The 24,388-nt window shown below is 39.0% G+C and overlaps 1 protein-coding gene across 4 annotated transcripts in view; it reads left to right on the top strand.

Annotated features, from left to right (window-relative positions):
• The window catches only part of LOC129727607 (furin-like protease 1), a 460,593-nt gene that overhangs the window by 424,349 nt on the left and 11,856 nt on the right, over positions 1-24,388 (top strand). Inside the window, exon 13 of one of the 4 annotated variants that reach the window (XM_055685597.1) lies at positions 15,030-15,630. The exons of the other annotated variants lie outside the window; for them this stretch is intronic. Coding sequence (XP_055541572.1) covers positions 15,030-15,094 — 65 coding nt within the window. The 3' untranslated portion in view covers positions 15,095-15,630. Of the gene's footprint in view, positions 1-15,029; positions 15,631-24,388 lie in introns of those variants that run through there. 4 annotated transcript variants of the gene reach the window in all.

Raw genomic sequence — 24,388 nt, 5'->3', positions numbered from 1 at the left:
AATGACAGTTTTTTAAACTTTTACTCTTCTTTTTACGCTTAAAAAACGCAGTTTATTTTCAATCTTTTCAATAAAACGCAGTGGGTTGAAATTCGTTCATCACCATTCACTGCAAAGAAAACAACATTTAAATCGGACTTAAACCACTAAGCCATACAAATAACATACTTAAGTCAATAGGGAGAGTTAAGTCAGTTGTTAATAATCATGATTGTACCACCGCCAACAAATATATTCTGGTCTGGTTAACTTGGACAGATTTTCGGTGATATTGCGTGAATCGAATTTTGAAAAATGTTAACTAGAACCTCATATTCGAAATTTCTCGAGGTATAGTCGGTGGATTTTTTAAAAAACTTACCCCGTCGTGTAGAATGAGCTCGAGAATTGATCATCATACTCGGAAATGATAGACAATTTTTTTTAATGGTTCTTTAAGGTTCAGGCTCAAAGTAAATGCACATTTCATGCATAAAAGCGCAAATTTGATGCCGTATTGTTGAGAATTTAAACAGAAAATAGGTTTATTCTACGTCGTGTTTTTGGCATTACAGTCAATTCTTTAACTTGCATTTGAAAAACGATTTGAGAATCTACTCGCAAATTTTCAGAGTGATATTCCTCAATGTCTACGTTTTTCTAGTTACGCTCCGGATATAAAAAAAAGTGTAGATACTAAGTAGGAAAGTAGATTGCGTTTGCTTTGCTTTTCGAAATTGAAAAAAATTATCCTGGAGCCACTCCGCATTACATTCTTCTACCAGAAAACTAAAGTTGTTTCTTTTGTATTATCTCAGCAGTGCGCACTACGGTATACATCCGTGTCTTCTCACTAGAGTGATTTATCACTTTTGTTTCGTTCGGCTGTGGTGTAAGCAGCAAGTGAGTTAATTTTTTTTTACGAGCGGAGCAAGCACAGCACAAAGCAAAAGAAAGAAGTGTGAAGCGATAAATTGCTACATACAGCGCCGGAGAAGTGTTGGAAAATCAACCTAAAAAATCATATTACATTTCTTCATCCGTACTTTTCACCAGAAGTTTTTGAATAACTTCAAGTTCCAACAACATAGTTGAAGAGGTTATTTATAAGACACGACCGGAAGATTGACGTATAATCCAAGTAATCAGTAAGCACTAAACCATTGCCCTACAACGATTACAGAATTCTGGGTAAGAACTTATTCTGACCTAAATGCTTGTATATATCTGATATAATGTTAAAAAGGCGAAATAGTGAGCTGATAAAGTGCTGCAGGTGGCAACCATTTATATGCATTACTAATGCTGATTTGGAGCATCCATGAGATTTCTTTTTTCTGGCATGTGAGTTAAGTAAACAAACGAATAAAAATTTAGAACTTTATTTATTTGGTGTCTGGAACGAATGATAAAAATATTCAGAAGGAATTTATATGGTTTATTTTCTGCATGTGTTCTTCCTCAACATCCTTTGGAATTCAACAGGGATTTTTTTTCATCTTCTGATATCGACGGTTCAGAAACCACGAGCCCAGGAGAGGTAGATCCTGGATCCAACTCACTAGTTTGCAATTGTTTTGAATTGGGTATTTTGGAAAGTTTCATGCTTTCATATACCGGAACTTTGCGTCGAAAATTCCCACTCCTCAAAGCTTTTTCCATTTACGTGGAGTATCCATGTTCCGTCTATTTTGAATTGACCACTCGATATCGTTCATTATTGGCACTTACTCAAAAATATAATGCGTCTTCTATATGCATTTAAAACACTACATCGGAGCGCATATTTTGCTCTCAGTAATGCTAGTTGAGCATAATGCCCTAAACATTAAAAAACATTATATAAAGCTATTTGGCATTAACAAGGCTAAATTAGTGCTAATAAAATTCTATCTCCTAATGCTTATGGTTGCTTGGGAACTGTAACAGCCTGTCTTATGTAAATCTGTAAATATAATTCATTCCCAAACCTATGGGAATACATTCGATTGGGGCTAATCAATTTAATGGTGGTTTCAGTAATAATTCTTTTTCGACTTTCTCTTTTGTCAAATGATTGGTAACCTTAAAGAGAAGCGTTGTTTAATTGACCTAAATTCAAAAATAATGCTGAATGTTGCTGGAACACAGTTGTAGGTAGATTACCAAATCTTTTACCAGCGCAGCGTAGGTTATAGAATGAAAGAATTTGAAAAAGGGGACGGACTGCGCTGCACATTGTTTGTAGGCATACAGACGAACGTTCCACGCAAAGTACATCAATTTTTCGTAAACTGTATAACCGTAAACAAGCACATTGTTAATATAGCACATTGCAAGCCCCCTCCTGGTGTTTGTTTTTCACTTTTCTTTACTTAAATCCAAAAGAACTTGAAAACAGATGCATTTTAGAAGACACATTCTCAGCGACGGTACACCAACAAAACAATTTTTGAAATGCACATCCCAGTAATGTGAATCATTTTTCTAGATCATATATATATATATATATATATATATATATATATATATATATATATATATATATATATATATATATATATATATATATATATATATATATATATATATATTTCATTCTATCGCATTGAGTTCTACGTACAAAATTTGTATCTCTGTTTCGTAGTGTTTTATAGACTAATAACCATTTAAAAGAACAACAAGCTTGGCCAGAGCGATTTTTGTCCTTCCATAGAAAATATACACCGTAAGAACAAAAATATGATTACAAATTAAAAATCTCAAAAAAAAATAACATTTTTTGAAATCTGATTTTTTTCTCTACGGAAAAAACTACACAATACAAACTGAAAAAATAATTCATTAAACTCAAAAAATAGAAATAAACAAAATAAAGGTCAAAAAAAAATTTTTTTTTCATTTTGACAGGGTGATTTATTTTGAAGGGCAATATTATTGTCGACAACTTCGCTGAAGGCGCTATGCGGATAAAAAACCGTTCTGGCCCTAAAATTTTTTTTATCATTAATAGGCACTCGACTCAGTCAATTCGATTCATAGGTTACAGTGTTCTTTTTTCTGCTAACGTTAATTCTAACTTTAGGATTTTGTAGAGAAAATTTATAAAAATTGTTTTTTGACAATTTTTTAATTTTTTTACCTCTACAAGTTTAGTTAACTATCAATATTCAGTAATATTCTATACCATCTTCGTCAGTGGTTTTCTTCGGCAGTTTTTTGCATAAAATTGCTGCAGAAAAGCTGCCGAAGAAAACCACTGACGAAGACATTTTGAGAGATTCAATTTATAATATTTTCATGTTATTTCTCAATTTTTTTAAATTTGTCTTACGATGTATATTTTTTTCTAAAAGGACAAAATTACTGTCTACAACTTTACCGAAGACATTATATGTACCCACTCAACAATTTTGTTTTTCATTTTGGTAAATATTAGCTTTCTTGTTTTTCATTTCTCCATGATCAGGTAACTAGCGGTGTTTAGCTAATTTTTCGTAGTTTTTTATTGAAAATAGCATCTATTAAAATAACCATTTGAGATAATTTTTTACTTTTTTGATGTAGAACTACGTCGTCATTTTTTGACGTAGAACTACGTAGCCTACTGCATAGGGGTGTAAAATGAAAATCTATCAAAGGAGTGGGGTCAAAATTTATCCCTTTTAAAATGCTTATAAGTCGGTTTGTTTTCATTTTCGATTGAAAATAGTGCCTTATTCCCAATTCCAATTCTAATTTTGATTGACAAACTGCTTTTCTTATAGCAACTGAACAAGTTTCTGAAGAGTAATTAGTTTTTCAAAAGATCTCAAGCGCTAGCTTTTTTTGTAAATGCTTTTTTATTGTCAGTCAGTGATATTGTATTTTTATGTGTGAATAGAAAGCCGATAGAACTTCAGCAGCTCGTTTGCACAAAAATTCGAATATATAGCTTCGCTGCATGTTTATTCTTTGAATACTCATTCGTTGTTATTCTCATTCATTTTTGGTAGGAAACATTTAGTTTATCGTCGTGGATGTAACTCAGATGGTACACAGTGAAAAATTCTGAATATAACACGTCACGTAAAATATTCATTTAAATTTCAGTTGCTTCTGCCGTAAACCACGATTTTATATTAAAATTACGTGCAATATCATTTAAATTTGCGTGGAATGTTATGGAATTTTCTATCATACGCGATGGAGGCAACTCTTTACATGCGATTCAACATCAAGTTTTCTTACTGTGTAAAGCACTCGTTTATCATTTGAGAAGTACATGGAACCATGTGAAGGTTCCTGATCACAGTTTTCGTACCTTAGCACGGCACAAAACTCTACTCCAAGTAGTGCAGCATTACTTTGAAGTGTTGTATTATCATCATGCAGTAGACTCCCATTGTTTATTTAACAAAGAGTTTCTGATTTTGAGCAAGCAACAGTATACTTTATGACTCATTAATGAACAATGACTTTAATTAATGACTCTCAACAATGCATCGGTTAATATTGTGCGTAGTTCTACGTCAGTGATGCGGTCGTGTCTTGGTTACAACCTTCTACTTTTTCCCTGGAAGAAAATTTGGACGAAGTATATTTTGTTAAAAAAGATAAAATCTTTACCTACAACTTTGCCTAAGTCGTCATACCGATCAAAAGAATTCTGGCTCTAAAAATACTTGTAATCATCAATACCCTTTTCACATAAATCCTTTTCATATATTAATCGAGATTCAAAATAAAAGCACAAAACGACATCTTTAATCCATGGGAACATCTGTGCAATATTTCATTACAAAATTTAAATTAGGAAATATTTCATACAGTTACTCTAAGCATCTACGTTCGAATTTTTTTTGACGTAGAATTACGTCTTACGACATTATAGGACTGTAAATTGAAAACCTAAGAACATCGCGAGCGTCACGAAAATTGTCCACTTCCAACAGTCAGTCAGCTTTTTACAGATTTTCTTCGTTCTTGCATCAATCGGTTAGAAAATTAGATATGCGTTCACCAAAATGCGGAAAATTTCGATTTTGTGATGCTAACTATTGTACGATTAAATAATGTAGAACCATGTTCATCGCATATTTCGAGCTTAAAACGAAGCCAAATATCAGACAAAGCTCTAAACTTCAGTCTAAACCAAACTGTTGCCTCTGTTTCCTTACACAGCCGAAACTGAAGTAAACAAATATTACTTTTCAGGGTACAAGGCTCCTCCTTTTTTGAAAATTTTTCTCGGCGGTCTGTTATAAAAGATAGCCTACAGAAGTTTCATTTTTATTTCCATTTCTAAGGCGATTCCATACAGACGAAAGGCGTGAAGGTACCAGATCATTTGTCTATTCGATGGCTGTTATGGAATACTTAGCAGCTGCCAAAGTGCTGCCGTAATAACAAGGGAACGAGAATAATTCCACGTCATTACAATCCACAATGACGAGAAATCAAACAAAAACTTGCCGAGTTTTACTATTGTGACACACCAATGGCACTTTTAAGCGCCTCAAAATAATTCGATTGAAGTAGTTATTTTTTTTATTTTCTTCGAAGCAATCTTTGAAACAAATGTGTGAAATTACATGCAGGACTGCAGCTTATCTAGCCTAATTTGATTTCGTGTAATGAAAAACGTTTTCAAAATATGCTAATTCCCATTTGAGTCGTGCTGGGCTCCAGTTTCAAGTATATTGGTAAGTGCCATCATCTGTGGCTGGTCCTTCATAAACAAACTTCTATCTGCCCAAAGTGCCACGTATTCAGTTTGTTAAATTACTCATGAATACCGAACAATAGACTTGAATATACCAAGTGGAAGCGCTAACATGGATAGAAACCTAATACTGGTCGGACTCGATTATATGTAGTCTCCGATTTATTTTCACTATATATAATCGAATTTTATATATAATCGAATCAGAGAAAAAAAAATGTTTTATATTTATTTTTCATAAATGATTTGTTGTTTTCGAATAGGTAAGAAAAATTTTATTTTTGATTCATCCCCCTAAAAGTCAGAAAACACATTTCTTACAAAAAAATACATATCTTGTAGTTATTCCTGATGTAATTGCAGTGAAATGTAAAGAAAAATTATTAAAAAAATTGTTAAGTATATGTAGATTTGTCAACTTGTTTGTATTTAATTTCTCAAATTTTTAAAAATTATTTTTTTTAAATTTTTTATTCTTTTGTTTTATTTTTGAAATAATTTTTATTCAGGTATTTTTGTTCAAGTATTTTTAGTTTTTTTATTTTTAAATTTTTTTAAACAATATTCAAAATTTGTTTTTTTTTTATTTTTTTCTATTTTTCTCCCTTTTTATCAAGCGTTGCGTATTTTGTAGATGTTCTCTTACGATATATTAACTCTAGATAAGTCATATTTGAAATTCAAGAAATAAAATGTTTTGCTTCTATATATAATCGAGTCTAAAATTATGTATAATCGAATCATACATAATCGGGTCAATATATATAAAAAAACATTTTTTTGACTTTCGTTTCGAAATTGTACAGAGAGAAAAATCGTTACAATTTCGTCTGTTAATTTTTCTGATAACTTACAAAACTATCGTAGTCCTTCGCATCCTTCTACTATTTACGGTGGAGAGGTGCTCTTAATACAACTGTGTTCCAGCAATATTCAACATTATTTTCCAATGATTCCATGCTAATCAAAAAACGTTTTGCAAAAAATACATCAGATAGGCTGTCCTAATTCTATATTAACTTGCGGTCGTGTCTTCTAAACAACCTCTTCAATTTTTTGATTTTTTTTTTCTCGCTGATAGGCATTTTTTTTTTATTTTCTCGCTCGACCGAATGGGTGTCTCGACATTTTTGTTAAATTTATGACCAATTTATTACGGTGCTGAATTTTACATTTTAAAATTTAAAGGTTTTAACATATGTTAAGTGTCTCACTCTAAGTTTAAACATTTTCAAACAATATTGAACAATGTTTTTGTACAATTTCCACCACCACGCGTACGAAGATTCACCGAGATCGTAGGGGGACTGTCTCTACACCGAGTTTCGGCATTAAATTTATGCGTTCGTTACTCGCGTACTCTTATTATGTTATAATTATATCCGATGCAAATTAAATTACTTCGGAAAGCTCCGCTCTGCATGCGAACGCTGTTTTCGCACGTCTGTAGCGATTAAATCACGAATACTGTAATACTGTTGACCCGGCACTAAATGATGTTTTTTTTTTGTTCGCTGTAAAATTATCCCTCTTGCTCGAATTTCAAACAGACAATTAATTTCATCCGAATGTACGACATGCGCGACCGAGGGGAATTAAAAAAAAGTCGCCCAAAGAAAAACGCGAGGTTTAATTATCATTTTTATTTTCCGCTATTTTCCGACCGCCAATATTGATCTTAGCGGTATTCAATATTTTATCCGACAGCGTACATATTGGGATGTAAATTTCCCCAAAAACAATCATTCCGATATGTTGTTCGTATTGCCACTCCATCGAGACCGACGACCAATGCAGAATAAAATGAAACAATGAAAAAACTAGAAATATCAGCATAAATTCCAACTGACAGTTGAATCGGTTAAGGCGCAACGCTCAGCGGCACTATATTGGTACAGAGAAGTACGGGATATTTGCGATCCCCCACACACGTTGTAGTGTGTATGTTGTACAGTGCAGAATTTGAATAAATTTTTCCCAATCGGTATGTAAGACACCGACGGTTTTGTCGTTCGTCGTCTAGACTAGACTAGCTGGGAGATACGAAACGGCTTCAAATCGCACTGTGGAAAAGGCAAACAATTTGTTTTCCAGATAATTTGGCAATTCTAACCTAGCAAAGTCCTGGTGGGACCATTTTTTTCGTTTACTTCTGCCTTTTGTGAGTGTAAAACGATGAAAGCTAGAATCACTAAACAAACGCCATTTTCATGATGCAAATTTACTCCAACGTCTGCTCGTTTCAATTTTGAGTGTTAATTTCGACAGATCGACACACGCTGCACTAGAATTACTCGTAATTTATTCTAAAAAGATTAGCACGTTTCCATCGGAATCATTTCCCAGTTCACACGAGTACTAAGTACGCGAGAACCAGTTGTTATTTCACTTCTCTCCTTATCAGAAAACTATAATTGTTTGATTGAAGCGCTTATCTACATATCTCAGTGTAAACCAAGCTTAACCGTGAAACCACAAATCACAACTTAATCACGTATAATCAAAAAATGCCAAATAAAACAATAAATGAAACCTATATTTATCTATATCACTAGTAAGTTGTACGTTTATCGTTTAGCTATAGATATGTATATCATTCTTTTTTGTTATCAATTTACCTTTCCGCGTTTGAATCCTGCGCGCGCTTTCCACAAACAAAAATGGGATTTCAGTTTACAAACATATGCTCTTTTTTAAGTACGCGTTACATATCCAAGCAAACATATACTCTAAGTGTAATTATTAGATGTTTAGCAAAAAAAAACTGTACAAAACAAAATGGGCGAGCAACTACGCAAACACACTCTCTCTCTCACACACACACACAAAAACTCGCGAGAGGAGAAAAGAAAAGTGACAGGAAAACAGGGCAGCGCAAAATTATTGTTTCCTTTATTCGCCATAACTCTTTATGTTGAGCCACGGCTAATTGATGGTTAATTAGCAGCAGATGATATTCATAATTTTATTATTGTCGTACCGGTGTAAAGTAAAAAATCACAACCAGAAACGGTGCGATTATTTCGGTTTAACAGTAACGCTCATACAGCGATGTTGTTTATAGCCTCGTTTTATTATATATATTCCTGTTGAAAATTTATTCCATATCCATAAGATTATTTCATTTTCACTCGTTATGTTCCTAGGTACCCACACAGACACTCACACACACATATACATAAATACAAAAGAGCAATTTTAAAACAGGGTTGCGTACGTCAACAAAGAAGGCCGTGCAATCGAAAGCAAATTGAATAGCTTGTACTTAATTGAAAAGGCGGCTTTTTGCAAACTCATCTCCACGTTACAATATGGGCAACGATGGAAGGCAGTCCTGTTTTGTTAGATCATCAATTACTCTCCGCGTTACGAGGCAGTGTCTACTTTTTTACCCCATCAGGAATTGTTTTTTTCGGCAAATTCACCTGTTTTATTAATTGGTCAGATAACCAAACCTTGCGCTTTAAATATTTCGGCTGTTGTGAATAAAATTTTCGTTAATTATTTTAGATTGCTTTCCCAGAAGGGACTCAAAAATTTCACTTATAAATAAATTATTATACGGTAAAAAGTTGGATTAATATGGTTTGCTCAGCAAAGTTGTAAAATATTTGATCAAAATTTGAACATCGTGTTTTTTTTTTAATTGCTCATAGATTATTTATGTTTTATTTTATCATCTCTAAATTATTAGAATTATTGTGTTAAAAACAAAATCATTTTATTTAGAACTAGAGTTTTACTGTTTGCAACTTAGCCGAAGGTACCATTTTAATCAATCGTATGTTTTCTCTAACAATTTTTACTTTACTTATTAGTTAAATCAGAATACAATAAACAAAACCGCAAGCCATCCCGTCCAAATGACGCTGCCTCAGGAGAAGATTAAATTGAGATTGTTGTTTTTCTTCTAATCATTTACTTGGGCACACACGCAATAACGAAGTGATTCTGCTCATTTGTTAAATTTGCTCAAAAAAAACTTTCGTTCCGAAAAGATCACTGCCATCGACATTGCTACGGCATTTTATTTTCGTTTGTTCCATCAAAAACAGGAAAAAAACCGACTCATAAACCCCTAAAACTCAGCTAGTTTTCTCTCCCGCAGGGAGAGGGCAGATTATAAACTAACCTAGTAACTAGTAGTAACTATGAATTTTGTACAGAGCAAACGGAAAGGCTAATACCGTTCGAAGGCAAAATCGCAACAGGAGAAAAACCAGAAGAAAGAATCTAATAATTGGTGCTGTAAATTGTAAACACATGTCGAAGAAATGCAGAAGAGAAAACAAACGCCGAACTATTACAATTACCTACTTTTGAATAGATAAAATACTCTCGCAGCAAACAAATGAAGTTCGCAGATGAAAAGCAACCAACGCAAGAAGTTGACTTTGAAAAAAAAACTGTTTTTTTTTCTTTTCCTAATACTACTTAACGAATGAAATTTATGGTAAAACTTAGAGGCAGCAATCGAGAAGATTACTACACAAATAAATACAAATAAATAAGTAAGTCAATGAACGATAAAATTAATCATCCTAGCGCTAGGGTAGTGGTAACTTAGATAAATCAATAATGAGATGACGAAACATCACATCGCCATGCATGATGATGCAGGACAACACTACTGTTGTAAGAGCCCCACAATGCTATTAAAACGCGAAAATCCGAGCGAACTACTTTTTAGCAAAAGCATTAGATAGGCGTACATGAATAAAGGTCATAATTTGAATTGAAGAAAAATGCATTTCCTAGCAGCCACACATAAAATAAACAAGGGCTAAAACTTGCAAAACTAAATGGAGGCAAATCGAAAACGAACACAAAAAAAAACTAAATAAGTAAACCTGTAACAGTTTTTTAAGTTCGCATTACAACAGCAACAAGAACAAGAACAACAACAAAATATTACCTTAAGCCATCCAAATAAGAAGAACAGAAGAACGGATTCAATAAAGAGGACGGACATTTGCGAAACAATTGTTTGTTGAAAACAGTAATTCTCAGCTTCTAGCGGGCATTTCATTGGCACAGAACGTAAAAAAGATCACAACACCCTACCGAACGACGGTTTTTATTTTCTGAATTTTCCTGTATTAACCATGTTTTAGGTTTGTATTTTATCTTTCTCTGGTTTGCATTTTGGTTCTTACTTATTGTATTTATATTTATTTGTTAGAGAGAAAAAAAAAGCTCGAAATGATTTTACGTTCGTACCACATACCCCTCCTACCACACCTGTAGCAAAACGCAACCACGAATCCACGAGACTGCATTTGTTTGCTTGGAGTTGTTTTATTTATTCACTGATTAGTTTTGTTTGCTATAGAAATAGTGTTATTTTTAGTTAGGTTAAGTTTTTACTGCTATGTTGTGTTGTCTTGCATTTTTTTCGGTGCTCATTATCTCATTGTTTAAGATTGTATATTATCACGTAGGCTTCACTAGTTTTCGTTTGATTATGACTAACAAAAAAATAACTGGTGAAAATTGTTTATTAAATCCAAAAAGGTAACGCTTCAATGTAGATACTAATGGTTTGCTGGTACCAATTTTATCAGTGAAATAACTGATTACTGTCTGCGGGTAAGTACCTAGTAAATAATTACTTTGAACGATTTGCTTGTTGCACATGGTTGCTTAGGTAATGTAACAACCAACATCACCATCAATGGGAGAGAAATTAAGAGCCAGTTCGCGAGAACCGCAACTAGATCTTGTTTCGAGGTTCTCCGATTGGACTGAAACTTTCAGGGTTTGTTTATCTATATAATAGAGCAATATTTTGCATATTCTCAGATTTTTTGATAAGGGGTGTGTGGGGGAAAAAAGCCCGCCAAAAATTGATGTCAAAAAACTGCTAAAACAGTAAAATTGCTATAACTTTGAGTAAACTGAACCGATTTTCATGAAAATTGGCATGTTTGTTTTACTCTATAAAGGGAACAAAAAGAGGGCTATTGGAAGTTGCTGTCGAAAATACATGCTGAGAAATTCGAATTTTTCTTTAAAAAAATTGTGATTTTCACAGCTGTTTTTCTCTTACCAACAGATCTAGGATTAAAATCCAAACAACACGTTTTGTAGTGCATCCTACGCTCAAAAACACCAAGAGCTCAAATCCTTCGCTCAAAAACACCAAGAGCTCGCCGATCAGCCTTTTTCAGCGTCCATGATTCATGGCCGTAGAGGGCCACCGGAAGAATCAGTGTTTTATAGAGTGCAAGTTTAGTTCGAATTTGCAGACTGCGGGACCTTGGCTGGTTACGTAATCCGTAAAAGGTATTGGCAGAGTTCATGACAAGCCCTAATCTCGCAGCTTCTCTCCTGAGAGGTCCGAAGGCCTCTTCCACAGCTCTACGGTTGATACCAATGATGTCGATATCGTCCGCAAAACCGAGAAGCATGTGCGACTTCGTAATGATGGTGCCGCTTCTCTGCACACCAGCCCTCCGTATAGCACCTTCCAATGCGATGTTGAACAATAAGTTCGACAGCCCGTCACCCTGCTTCAAACCATCTAACGTCACGAACGAGTCCGATATCTCACCGGCTATCCTGACGCTTGATGTAGAATCTTCAAGAGTGGCACGTATCAGCCTAATCAGCTTTGTTGGGAAGCCATGTTCCATCATAATCTGCCATAACTCATTCCTCTTGACTGAATCGTACGCTGCCCTGGAGTCTATGAACAGATGGTGCGTCTGCAAGTTGTATTCTCGAAATTTATCGAGGATTTGTCGCAAGGTAAACATTTGGTCCGTCGTGGAGCGTCCCCCTCGAAAACCGCATTGGTACTCGCCAACAAAGGTCTCCTGCAACGGCCTCAGTCTGTGGAACAGGATGCGGGAGAGAATTTTGTACACGGTATTGAGAAGTGTTATGCCTCGATAATTGGTACAGTCCATGCGATGGCCTTTTTTGTAGATCGGGCATATGAGACCCTCTAACCAGTCCGAGGGCAATTCTTCATCAGACCACACTCTCAGCATGATCCGATGGATGGCACGATACAGCTGTTCGCTCCCGACTTTGAAGAGTTCGGCGGGAATGCCGTCCTTCCCAGCTGCCTTGCAGTTTCTCAGCTCTTTCACTGCTTTTTTCACCTCGTCCATGGATGGTGGATCCACAGCTTGACCATCATTCTCAATAGTCATCCTGCTTCTTTCGACTTCACTGTTTCCCTCACCGTTCAACAGCACACTGAAGTGTTCCTTCCAACGCCTGGCCACCTCTGTTTTATCGGTTATCAGGTTCCCCTCCCTATCGTTGCACATGACAGGGGCTGACACGTTTCGATTCCTGATTCCGTTGACCTTCTTGTAGAAGCTCCTCGCATCGTGCCTGGAGAAGCAACCTTCCGCCTCCGCAAGAATACGCTCCCAATGCTGTCGTTTCTTCCGGCGGTGGAGTCTCTTTTCAGCGGCTCTTGCATCTCGATATCTACCCATGCTCTGACGAGTCACAGCCGTGGCCAACATGTGACCCCTGGCGCGGTTTTTCTCTTCCGTCACTCGCTGGCACTCAGCGTCAAACCACTCATTGGACGCAGCTGCCGCAGTTGTACCCAACACTTCTCGCGCTGTAGTGCTGATCGAACTGTGGATGTGCCTCCACTGTTCATTCAGGTTCCCTTCAGCTCTTTCCTCAATCCGTTCATCAACTTTCTGCGAGTACTCTGCAGCTACTCCTTCAATTGATAGCCGCTGGATGTTCAACTGCATCCTCCTCGTTGCCTTGGATTTCAGCACGTTGGACAGCTTGGCGCGGATTTTGGCTACTACGAGATAGTGATCCGAGTCAACGTTCGGTCCTCTGAACGACCTCCCGTCTGTGACGTCCGAAAAGTGCCGTCCATCGATCAGAACGTGGTCAATTTGAGAGCAAAGCTCTCCATTCGGGTGCATCCAGATGTGCTCACGTATGTTCCGGCGTGCAAAATAAGTGCTACAGATAGCCATCCCCCTAGCTGCAGCGAAATTAACAAGCCTCAGGCCATTGTCGTTCGTAGTAGAGTGTAAGCTTTCCCTACCAGTTACGGGGCGGGGCGGAACTGCATTGAGTGCAATAACTAATGAGCTCGATGAGTAGTTAGATGATGATAAATCAAAGTAAAAATTAAGATGATGAAATATAGAGTATATTTGGTTTCAAACTACATTAAATTTTTTGGTAATTTTATTCTCTAAAGGAAACATTTTGGAAAAAAAGCTAAACAAAAAGTATCGCGTGGCTTTGTTGGCATTCATTCATTCTCTTGTTGGCTCTGAAAAAACCTCTCATTATATCGTCTTACTTCGAGAGTAAGCCGAAAGTAATTATTTTTTTGAAATTTTACTGTAGCCTGTTTACTCTACTAACCCCTTTTCCAAAAACCTCAAATTTCGAAATAACATTGCATAAGCAAACGAAACCTGAAACTTACAGCCACATTGAAGAACAATGACACAAAACGGAGCAAAGCTTCTCGCACAATGGGTACAAAATAATGGTCAAAAACATGTTATAGAAAAAATGGATTTTCTCCCGCATCTTTACAACGGCGCATTTTCTTTATATATCAAATGAAAGCTCTTGAGTTGTACTACAAAACGTATTGTTTGGATTTTAATGCTAGATCTGTTGGTAAGAGAAAAACAGCTGTGAAAATCACCATTTTTTTTAGAAAAATGAGAATTTCTCAGCATGTATTCTCGACAGCAACTTCCAATAGCCCTCCTTTTGTTCCCTTTATAGAGTAAAACAAACATGCCAATTTTCATGAAAATCGGTTCAGTTTACTCAAAGTTATAGCAATTTTACGTTTTTAGCAGTTTTTTGACATCATTTTTTTGCGGGCTTTTCTACCCCACTTACCCATTATCAAAAAATCTGAGAATATGCAAAACATTGCTCTATTATATAGATAAACAAACCCTGAAAGTTTCAGTCCAATCGGAGAACCTCGAAACAACCTCCCTTGTAAAGGTGGTTGCGGTTCTCGCGAACTGGCTCTTAAACGGATTTCAACGGAAGGGTCGGCAATATTAAGCCTAGCTTGTGATCCCTTTTTTTTCTAGGCCTCCAGATGCATTTAAGTTCAATGTTTTTCCTATTTTCTACATCTTCCAGTTTTATTTGGGTTCTGTTTTTAATTTTATTTCGGATAGTCGGTTCAGAAGCATGTTATGTACCTAATTAATGATCAATTCATTTGTTTCCTTTTCCTAAACTTTTCGTTGACGACTGAATCGCTAGTTCAGGATATTTCTTGTGTTTCTGGGCCTTCTGATCTTTTTTTGCGAATTTTAACCAAATTTGGAGTCAACTTATGTATATTTTTGTTTTATTTTCTTAATTGTTTAACGTTTGTTTAACCCTCTAGTGCCCAGTGCCGCCTGCAGACGGTCTTTGACGACAAATCGTAGGTTTTCTATGCCGAATCCATAAAACTCGATCTTGGGCTGCTCTTCTCCAGTCATCTCTTATACCCGTTGCTCGGGCCGGGTCTCTGCTGAATATCATCTTTACCGGTCGCTCATCCGTCATACGTGCTCTGTGGCCAGCCGTTTCACATACACGATTCATGTCTGTAATGCGCCACCGGAAGGATCAGTGTCCTGGTTAGCGCAAATTTCGTGCAGATCTGTAATCTGCGGGACGGATCCGTCATTAGCATTAATCATTCTAGTGCTTTGAGACGCTACGCAGCAAAGTATGAAGCATGAGAAGAGAGCTTTGAAAAAATCTTCCTACTAAATGTGGGCAATCATTTACCGAGGAAAACTAAAAAAATATTCCAATATCTCAGGTAGACTGGTATTGATTTTAATATATTTTCGAAAAAAAACACGCTTAGACATAACATTTTAACAACAAAAGAAATGTCTAGTAATTAAAAATATGATTTGAAATGTTCTTCCCATCAATTTTTGACGTAGAACTACGTCTCTCAGTGAGTTCGGCGATGTAAAATAAAAATCTAAAACCGATAAACGGAAAAATATGTCCAATTTCACATGCTAATAAATCGGTTAGTTTTCTATGGATTTCCTTTGTTCTTGCTGTAATCTCGAAATAGGGTGACCATAAAAAACGACTGTGTTCGATGTATTTAATTCAAAAACAATCATAACTTTTCAACCAGTTGATCGATTTTCAATCTTTTTGGATGAAATTGAAGGTAATTATTTCTAGTTATAAGAAAAAAATACCAGAAAAATAAATCTGCGTGCTTTTATATGCGTAATATATAGAACTATTGGAATTTTTGTCAAGTTTTTAAATTGAATTTACTATCATATTTTCTAAAATTCCTCCATTTATAGAGTCAAGTATGCCCTTCAAAATGAGACCTAGAGATATTTTTTTATGTTTGCCCCAAAAAGAATGACAAACAATTGAAAAACGCATGTTTTTTTATGAAAAACATTAATAACTTTGAGTAGAATTGAGATATTTACAATATCAGCATTGCAAATTGTTTCTCTTAAAAAGCCAGTTTTAAGGTGAGACTTGAAATAAAGAAGTGTTTTTTCAATATAAATCGGTCGTTTTCGAAGATAGAGAAAAACTTTTTTTACAAAGTTGCTTAAAGTTATTGGAGCCATAACATTGTAGAACAAGTTTTTTTTTCTATCTACCAAGATAAAAAAAAATAGATACTTGACTGCATCGAAAATTTTGGTCACCCTAATTTTTGATAATTTTTCAATAAGCGCTTTATCATATGTAACAACTTTGTAGAAGAAAGTTTTACTCTAAAAGATTGCTATAGAGCTCTAGACCCAAATTTCCCCCTAAATTTGGTTTCTAGACCATTGTGCAGTGTTTATACAGATTCATAGTGATTTTTTCGAAGTCAGTCTATAAACTAACTTGGGCACTAGAAGGATAATCCAGAACGTATTTAAAAGTGGAATTGAGCTCACACTACACAATTTACTCCCGACATTCAGCAGCGGTATGTCGTTCTCATACTTCATGAAAACCGCATCCACTCCTTACGCACTTTTTTGGAATTCGATATAAGTAATGATCTAAATGGGATCTCTTACTACGCCCGTATTTGTACGCTTTGAACTTTATTTTGAATGTTCATTTGAATATTTTAGATAATGCCAGGTTAAAATAAAAATAAATCATGAATCAAAATAGCATAAACATGTTGTTCAGCAACACTGCCGACAACAAAACAGTGAGCATAATGATTCATTTCAACGCACTCGGGGTTTTCAATTTCAACCAATCAGCGAGTGATTTTCAAAGTGGATGCAAATCTATACCCAGTTGTCTCCCGTTAAGTAAAATGCTGCCTTTGTGCGGTAGCGGGCAGATGCAATCAACATTATATCTGATATTCAATTGAACAACAATTGTCCTTTTTAAGACAACAAATAAATTTATTGAAGATAGTATTTTCTCGTTTTGTGCTAGATTAAAATGTAAAACGTTATTTTAACCCGCAAGCACTCTGACTGTTGAAACTTGTTTGTGCAGTATAGTGTTTGTTCAGCGATGTCGTATTTATATGTGCAGATATAAATTTGGTAGCACTTAAACTCCTCTTCTGCACGAAATTTCAAACATATTCAATACAAGGTCTATATTTCGTGGCCGTAAAGGACTACCGGTTTAATAAGTGTTTTTTAGATGGTCAACTTTGGTTCTATTGAAGAGTTTTTCGCAGTCCAAGATAAGCGCGGTTTCCGGCCATAATGCGTCTTTTATCACTATGCTACTGTCATTGTCGGAGGTAACTAGCGAGCCCAGATACACAAGCTCATCTACCACCTCAATTTCATCACCGTAAATTTAATTATAATCCGTGGTGGGAGGCTAATAGAGTTCTGAAGATCGTACCTATCATCGCTCTTTTAATAACACCTTCCAAGACCACAGCTTGTCTATTGTCTCCAATTTCTTTCTGTTCCCCTCGACGACTCTTCTACCTTTCTGACTTTTCAGCAACACTTCAAAGTGTTATTTCCAACACCTGGTTGCCTGCGACTTAACGATAATCACGTTCCCCTCCCTGTCATTACACATGGCAGAACCTAGTACGGCCCGGTTCCTGATCCTCGTGACCTCCGCCTCAGCGAAGGCGCAATGATAGTGTTCACGTTCCTTGCGGCGATGAGGCCTCATTACGGTAGTGTTAGTGTAGGCCTGGTTGTTTTCCCCTGTCATCACTAGACACTCTGAATCAAACCACTGCTCACTTCATTGCCTATTATTTAAGCTGTACTTCCACTGCTCGTTCGGGTCTATCTCAACTGGTCCATCAACTTTCTAGTTATACTCTGCAGCAACTGCTTCAGTGATCTGAATCGGCGTTCGGCCCCTGGAAACACCGCTCATCGATGACGTCTAACTCCAAGTCGTCGATTGGCATGTAGTTGATCTGAGAGCAGGCCTCTCCATTAGGGTTACGACGTGAAAAATAGGTACTACAAATGGCTGCAACAAAGATCACTAGCCAAAGCCGTTGTCATTGGTGGTACAGTAGAGGTTTTTCCTACCAATAACAGAGCGAAAGAATCATTGTGCGGTTTGTGTGCAGTGCTCAACATTTTAGAAACATAACAATCAAACTGAAGGTTTCGAGCAGTCATTTCGATTCGAACAGTTCCTTTTTCAGCTGATTCCTTTCGGCTACTGTCATCAAATCATGATGAATATTTTCGCTGTCAAACGCCCGGAATTGACGTTCTCCGGTTTTTGGCCAACGCACCTTTTGTATGACCGCTATCTTTACTCCTGGAAGTAACACAAAGATCACTTTTGCACTGCCTCCTGCCTGTGCACTATACGTTGCCGTAGCAGAAGCGTTTTACTGTTCGCTTCTACTATCACAAGAGCTGCAGAAGGATTCACTGTGTATTTTGAAAAGCAGTATTACCGATCTCTCTCCCATATTTTAAATAATTATGTAGGGTATCGGCTCTATCATCGTAAGGTTTGTCCTAGTATTGTCCGGGTGGTTAACGAAATCATAGAGAACTAATATTTTGCAAAAAGATGTTCTTCAATGTGTAGAAAAAGTAGAGAATCTTTTCTACTGTTGCAAACATGAAAATAAAAAATGGAAAATGCCTAAATATTTTGATGTCTTCATGATAATTCTTCCAAGACCCTTTCATATTTTTGACGTAGATTTACGTCTAACGGCAACATTCTGGGATATAGACCGTCCGCAGACAGACATCTAAGCTGAGTTTCAAACTTGTGTTAAGATTTTAGTACTAGCCATTCGTAACCAGATAGCGCTACCAGTGACACCAACCTCGTATACCAGCGAAAAAAAAGTTATTGTAGCAATAAGGTCACCATGCGACGCTAGTATAAAAGTGATTTATAACGCAATTCTCTTTGAAAATTGACACAGAATTTTCGATCAATGTTGTTCTTGCTTGGACGTATGTCTGTGGACCTTCCCAGAAAGAAAAGGCCAACCTTCAATTCGGTTAAAAATGAGTGTTTTTTATTCATATCAACTTTTCTCAACATTGTGTATCAACAGTTCATGAAACATTTTCGATGACTTTTTCATTTATGAGCAAGTTCTCGAATTTTTCCTCTAACGTTCTTCATAAGGCTATGCGTGGACTAATTAGTAACAATTTTAGACGCTCTTGTCCAATCTCGTTTGAATTTTTCCGGTACGGTATCCGCTGGTTGAACATGTTAGCAAAGATACCTCTTGAAGAGAACACAAAATAGTTCAATGGAAAAAGTTTCCGGAAAATTTGGAGGAATTATGTTTTGGGCACAATTATCACGTTTTCCGATGAGTACCAGTGTATGGCCAACCTAGCGATATGACACGTAGCAAGGTCGGGCCAGGATATTATAGGAGTGTCATGTTGGCGAATCAGTGGCAACAAATATTTTTTCATTGACGTAAATATCTGCGTTTGTTGCAAATGCAACGAGAAAGACAGTTTCCGATTCAATAACGTTTTATTTAGGTTACTCTAGTATACGGTAACGCAATTCAAATTAGCGTACGTAATGTATCGTACCAAATTGGCGTTAAAAAATTCGTTTAGTGTCCTTTCGTGTACCTATATCAAGCCAATCGGTAGTGGCGATACTACTAGCACTCTTAGGCAGCAGCGTAACGTTTAGTTCGTAAGTTCCAACCGTACTTTAATTCATAAGTTCAATTCACAATTTAGTCAATGCGCTCACAATTTTATCTGTTTTCACTTAGTTTTAGTTAGGGTAATACAATTTCCAAATAGTTTTAAGTAGAAACAGGTTTTCTTATATATAAATATTGTAAGTTTTAATAAGCTTTAGTCGCCGCACGTTTTACTTAGCACCTTCAATCGTCAGTACCTTTTTTTTTCTCTCTCTCCCGTCCTTCCGTTTCACTGACGTTTTGTTGCCCGGTCATTGGCGTGCGAACAGCTGGGGGCACTTCGTGCCGCCAAAGCAAATAGAGTTAAGGTACCTACCGTCGCTGTGCTTGGTTGCGTTGACGCGTCGCAAATAAATGGTTGCGACACTCCCCCGCAGTGCTTCGAGGTCATTGCTCCGAAGTACTCACGCTTGCGCCAACATCCAACACCGCAATCTTCACGGCTGGCCTCTCCAGAATTCCGGTCGCCGTCTGCACCAGTGCACGACGGACTTGCCCGTCCTTGGATCTGATCGCGTGGACAATCCGACCTTTCGGCCAGCAGTTCCTTGGCAACGTCTCGTCTACGATGACAACGATGTCTCCTTCAGCAATCGGTTTGGTTCGGCTGAACCATTTCGTTCTCCGGGTGAGCGTAGGCAGGTACTCGGCTACCCAGCGTCGCCAAAATCGATTAGCGTAGACCTGCGATGTCTTCCAGGTGTGCTTCAGTGCGTAGTTACTATTGTCGTACGCGATCGGGGGCTTAGAACCGTTTGACGACCCCATCAGGAAGTGGTTTGGGGTGAGCGCTTGGGAAAGCTCATCGTCTAGCGGTAATTCAGTCAGAGGCCGAGAGTTAACAATGAGTTCGACTTCTGTCAGGGTGTTTCTAAGGATTTCGTCAGTGGGTGTGCGAGTGAGTTGGAGGTGCTTCAGGGCTTTCTTCACGGATTGAACGAGACGTTCCCAAGCCCCGCCGAAGTGTGGCGACGCGGGCGGGTTGAACGTCCATTTCGTATCAGCGGTGACAAAGTGTTCCATCAGCTTGTCTTGGTTCACCTTCTGCAGGGCTTCTTTTAGCTCGCGACTTGCTCCTATGAAGTTGGTCCCACGATCGCTAACTATCTGAACTGGGGTACCTCTTCTGGCGATGAAATTTCGCATGGCCAGGATGCACGAGTCCGTGTTAAGACTGTGAGCGACTTCGAGGTGTACCGCTCGGACAGTGAGACATGTTATTAGTACACCCCATCGTTTCTCGATCCTTCTGCCGACAACCACGTGCATTGGTCCGAAATAATCGATGCCGACATAGGAGAAAGGACGACAGAAGGGTTGTAAACGTCCGAACGATAGACCAGACATCTCCGGGGGCTCTGGCTTCGCTCGGCGAATCTTGCAGAGCTGGCAAAGGCCTTGGACACGCCGGTAGACCGATCTCAATCCTGGAACGTGAAATCGACGCCGGATTTCGTTAAGCGTCGTCTGGTGATTCATGTGGCAGAACTTTTCGTGGACACTTGCTATGATGAGATCCGTGACTGAATGTCGCTTGGGAAGTAGTATCGGATGCTTCGTACATTCCTCGACATGAGCGCATTCATCTATGCGACCTTGCATTCGTAGCAGTCCATCTTCCGCTAAGAACGGACTGAGCTTGTACAGCGGACTACGCTTCGGTAAAGCGTTCCTCCACGGTATCGGCTTCGGCTTCTGCAACAAAGCTTTCTCTTCGGCGAACTCAGCATCTTGCACCGACTTTAGGATGAATAACTCCGCGTTTTTTAGTTCTTCTTGCGTTAGGGGTCCGGTCACGAGGGGATTTTTCGACCGCTTCCGGCGTACATTCGACGGAAATCGATGGACAAAGGCTGCTAGCCGCAGTAGTCGCTGCCATCTGGAAAAGTTTTCCCAGCGGAATAGAGCGCGTTCGACGAAGTGATGCAGTACATGTGACCGTTCCTCCTCTGCAGTGTGTTTGAACTTAGACACAACGACAGGCCATCCTTCTTTCGGTTCCCACAGGAACTCAGGGCCACGGAACCAGCGGCTGGTAGGAGATAGATCTGGCAGCGTTTGCCATTTCGTGGCGTCGTCAGCGACGTTCAGCTTCGTCGGAACCCAGTTCCACTCCGTCGTCTCCGTCAACTCTAGCATCTCGCTGATCCGCACCGCTACGAACTGATGGTACTTTCGGTGATCGGAGTTCAACCAACAGAGAACGTTGCGTGAATCCGTCCAGAAAACCCTTTGCGTGGGCCTCATCTTGTGAGTCTCCATAACGTCGTTCGCTAGGCGGGCTCCAATGACTGCGGCTTGTAGTTCTAGTCTGGGAATCGACACAAAACGCAACGGGGCTACTCTTGTCTTTGCACGGACGAGTGCGCATTCCACTTTTCCATTTTCTTCGAACCGCAGATAGGCGACTGCAGCGAAGCCGTTCTCCGACGCATCCACGAACACGTGCAGCTGAATCGTATTCCGCTCTCCCGTGCTCGTCTTCAGTCGGTAACACCTTGGCACACTGACCGATTCCACTTGCGGGAGTACCCGTAACCATGTCTGCCATTTCACTAGCTGTTCGCTCTTGACAGACTCGTCCCAGCCTACACCACTCCGCCAAATTTCCTGCAGCAGTATCTTCAGGAACATTAGGAAATGCGCCATTAATCCCAGGGGATCGTAGATCGTCATAAGCGTGCTGAGGATCTGACTTTTCGTTGGGACGATGTCACCTCGCAGCAGTTCACCGTTGATCCTCGGCGATAACTTGAAAGTGAACGTATCGGTCGCTGTACACCACCATAAGCCGAGAACTTTCTCCGTCGCCATCTCGCTCGAAAGGTTCAAACTTTTCTCACCGGGACTCGCCTTCAACTCCAGCAGCACTCGACTCGAATTCGACAGCCAGTTCCGGATCTCGAAACCTGCTTCCGAATGAACGTGTCGCACATCTTTCGCCAACTGTATCGCTTCCTCTTCCGTCTCTACGCTTGAGAGCATGTCGTCGACATAATGCTCCTTCATTATCGCCTCTGCTGCCCTCGGGAATTGGTCTTGGAACCGCTGCGCATTGTAGTTCTTAACATACTGCGCGCTGCTGGGCGAACATGTCGCTCCGAAAGTCATTACTCTCGTAACGTAAACGTCTGGGTTGCGGTCTTGTTCACCGTTTCGCCATAGGAACCTTAAACACTGTTGATCGCGCCGGTTCATCAAGATCTGGAGAAACATTTCTCGAATATCGCCCGTGATGGCAACGCGAAACTCTCGAAAGTGCTGTAGCACAGATACCAAGGAGGTTATTTGATCCGGCCCTGTCAGTAGAAATGAATTCAGGCTGACTCCCAAGACTTTAGCGGCTGCGTCCCACACTAAGCGCATCTTGTTTGGTTTGTTAGGGTTGACCACCGGAAAAATTGGGAGATACCAAACCCGTTCGAATTTTTCGGCTAGTTGGCTTGCCGTCAGTTTTTCGATGTAGCCGGCTCGTTCGTAGTCCCGAATCTTCTCCTTCACCGCCTCAGCCAACACAGGATCTCGCTGCATACGCTTCTCCAAGCAGATTAGTCGCTTCATTGCCATTGGTTTGCTGTCAGGCAGTCGAACATCGTCACATCGCCAGAGCAGACCGGTTTCTATCCGTTTTCCTTTCACATGCGTCAATGATTTCAGTAACTGTTCCGCTCGCTCGTCGTCTTTCGATAACAACGGTTTGACGGGACTCGTTACCCCGGTGCTGTCCAGAGACATATACGCCTTCACTATATTATGAAGATCTACGTCGCTTCGCTCGCAGCATGGGCACACGTGAAGGCTGTGGTGCGCAGTGAAGTTCGTCGTTGGATGAGATATGTTTGAGCATGGTCCGAACACTATCCACCCTAGACGAGTTCTGGTGGCGATCGGTTCTTTCTTTCCTCCTTCTCTGCTATCCAACGCGTGACCCAAGCGGCAGTTGTCCATGCCGATGAGTATTCGTGGCTGAACATTTCGATAGGAATCCGCTGGCACGCCTTCCAAGTGCCGATAGGCTGATGCTAGCTCCTCCATCCTCAATGTCTGCCGTGGTAGAGAAAGGCTCTCCACTGTGTGAACTTTCGACATCCGGTGCATCTCCGCATCGCGCGTTCCAGAAATCTCCAGCGCTAGCATTATGGATTTCATCTCCTGACGTTGATGATCTCCCGTCCAGCCGAGACACAAGGGGAACGACTCGCCTTCAAGACTTAATTCGTCCAACAAACTGTGTTCCATCAACGTCGCCGACGAGCCTTCGTCCAAGAATGCGAAAGTGCGAACGAACTTGCCTCGTCCATGAAGGATAACTGGAACGTATCGGAAAAGAACTTTGCTGGCGTAACTGACGTGAGTGTTGCACTGTTCGGCAGGTGTTTCTGCGGCGTTCTGGGTATCTGAGATTGAAAAACTCTCCGCTCGCCGGTATCGGGTATCGTCATGTAGTAGCTCGTGATGCATATACGGGCAGCCGTTTCTCCCGCAAGCTTGCTTAACCGCACACGCTCCGAAATGCTTCGCCAGGCACTTTCGACACAACTTGTTCTGCTTCAGCGCTGTCCATCTTGCTCCGACATCCAATCTTTGAAATTTACTAC

The sequence above is a fragment of the Wyeomyia smithii genome, chromosome 3, assembly GCF_029784165.1.
Source record: "Wyeomyia smithii strain HCP4-BCI-WySm-NY-G18 chromosome 3, ASM2978416v1, whole genome shotgun sequence".
Taxonomy (NCBI): Eukaryota; Metazoa; Arthropoda; class Insecta; order Diptera; family Culicidae; genus Wyeomyia; species Wyeomyia smithii.
This window is presented reverse-complemented; position numbering and strand designations above follow the sequence as displayed.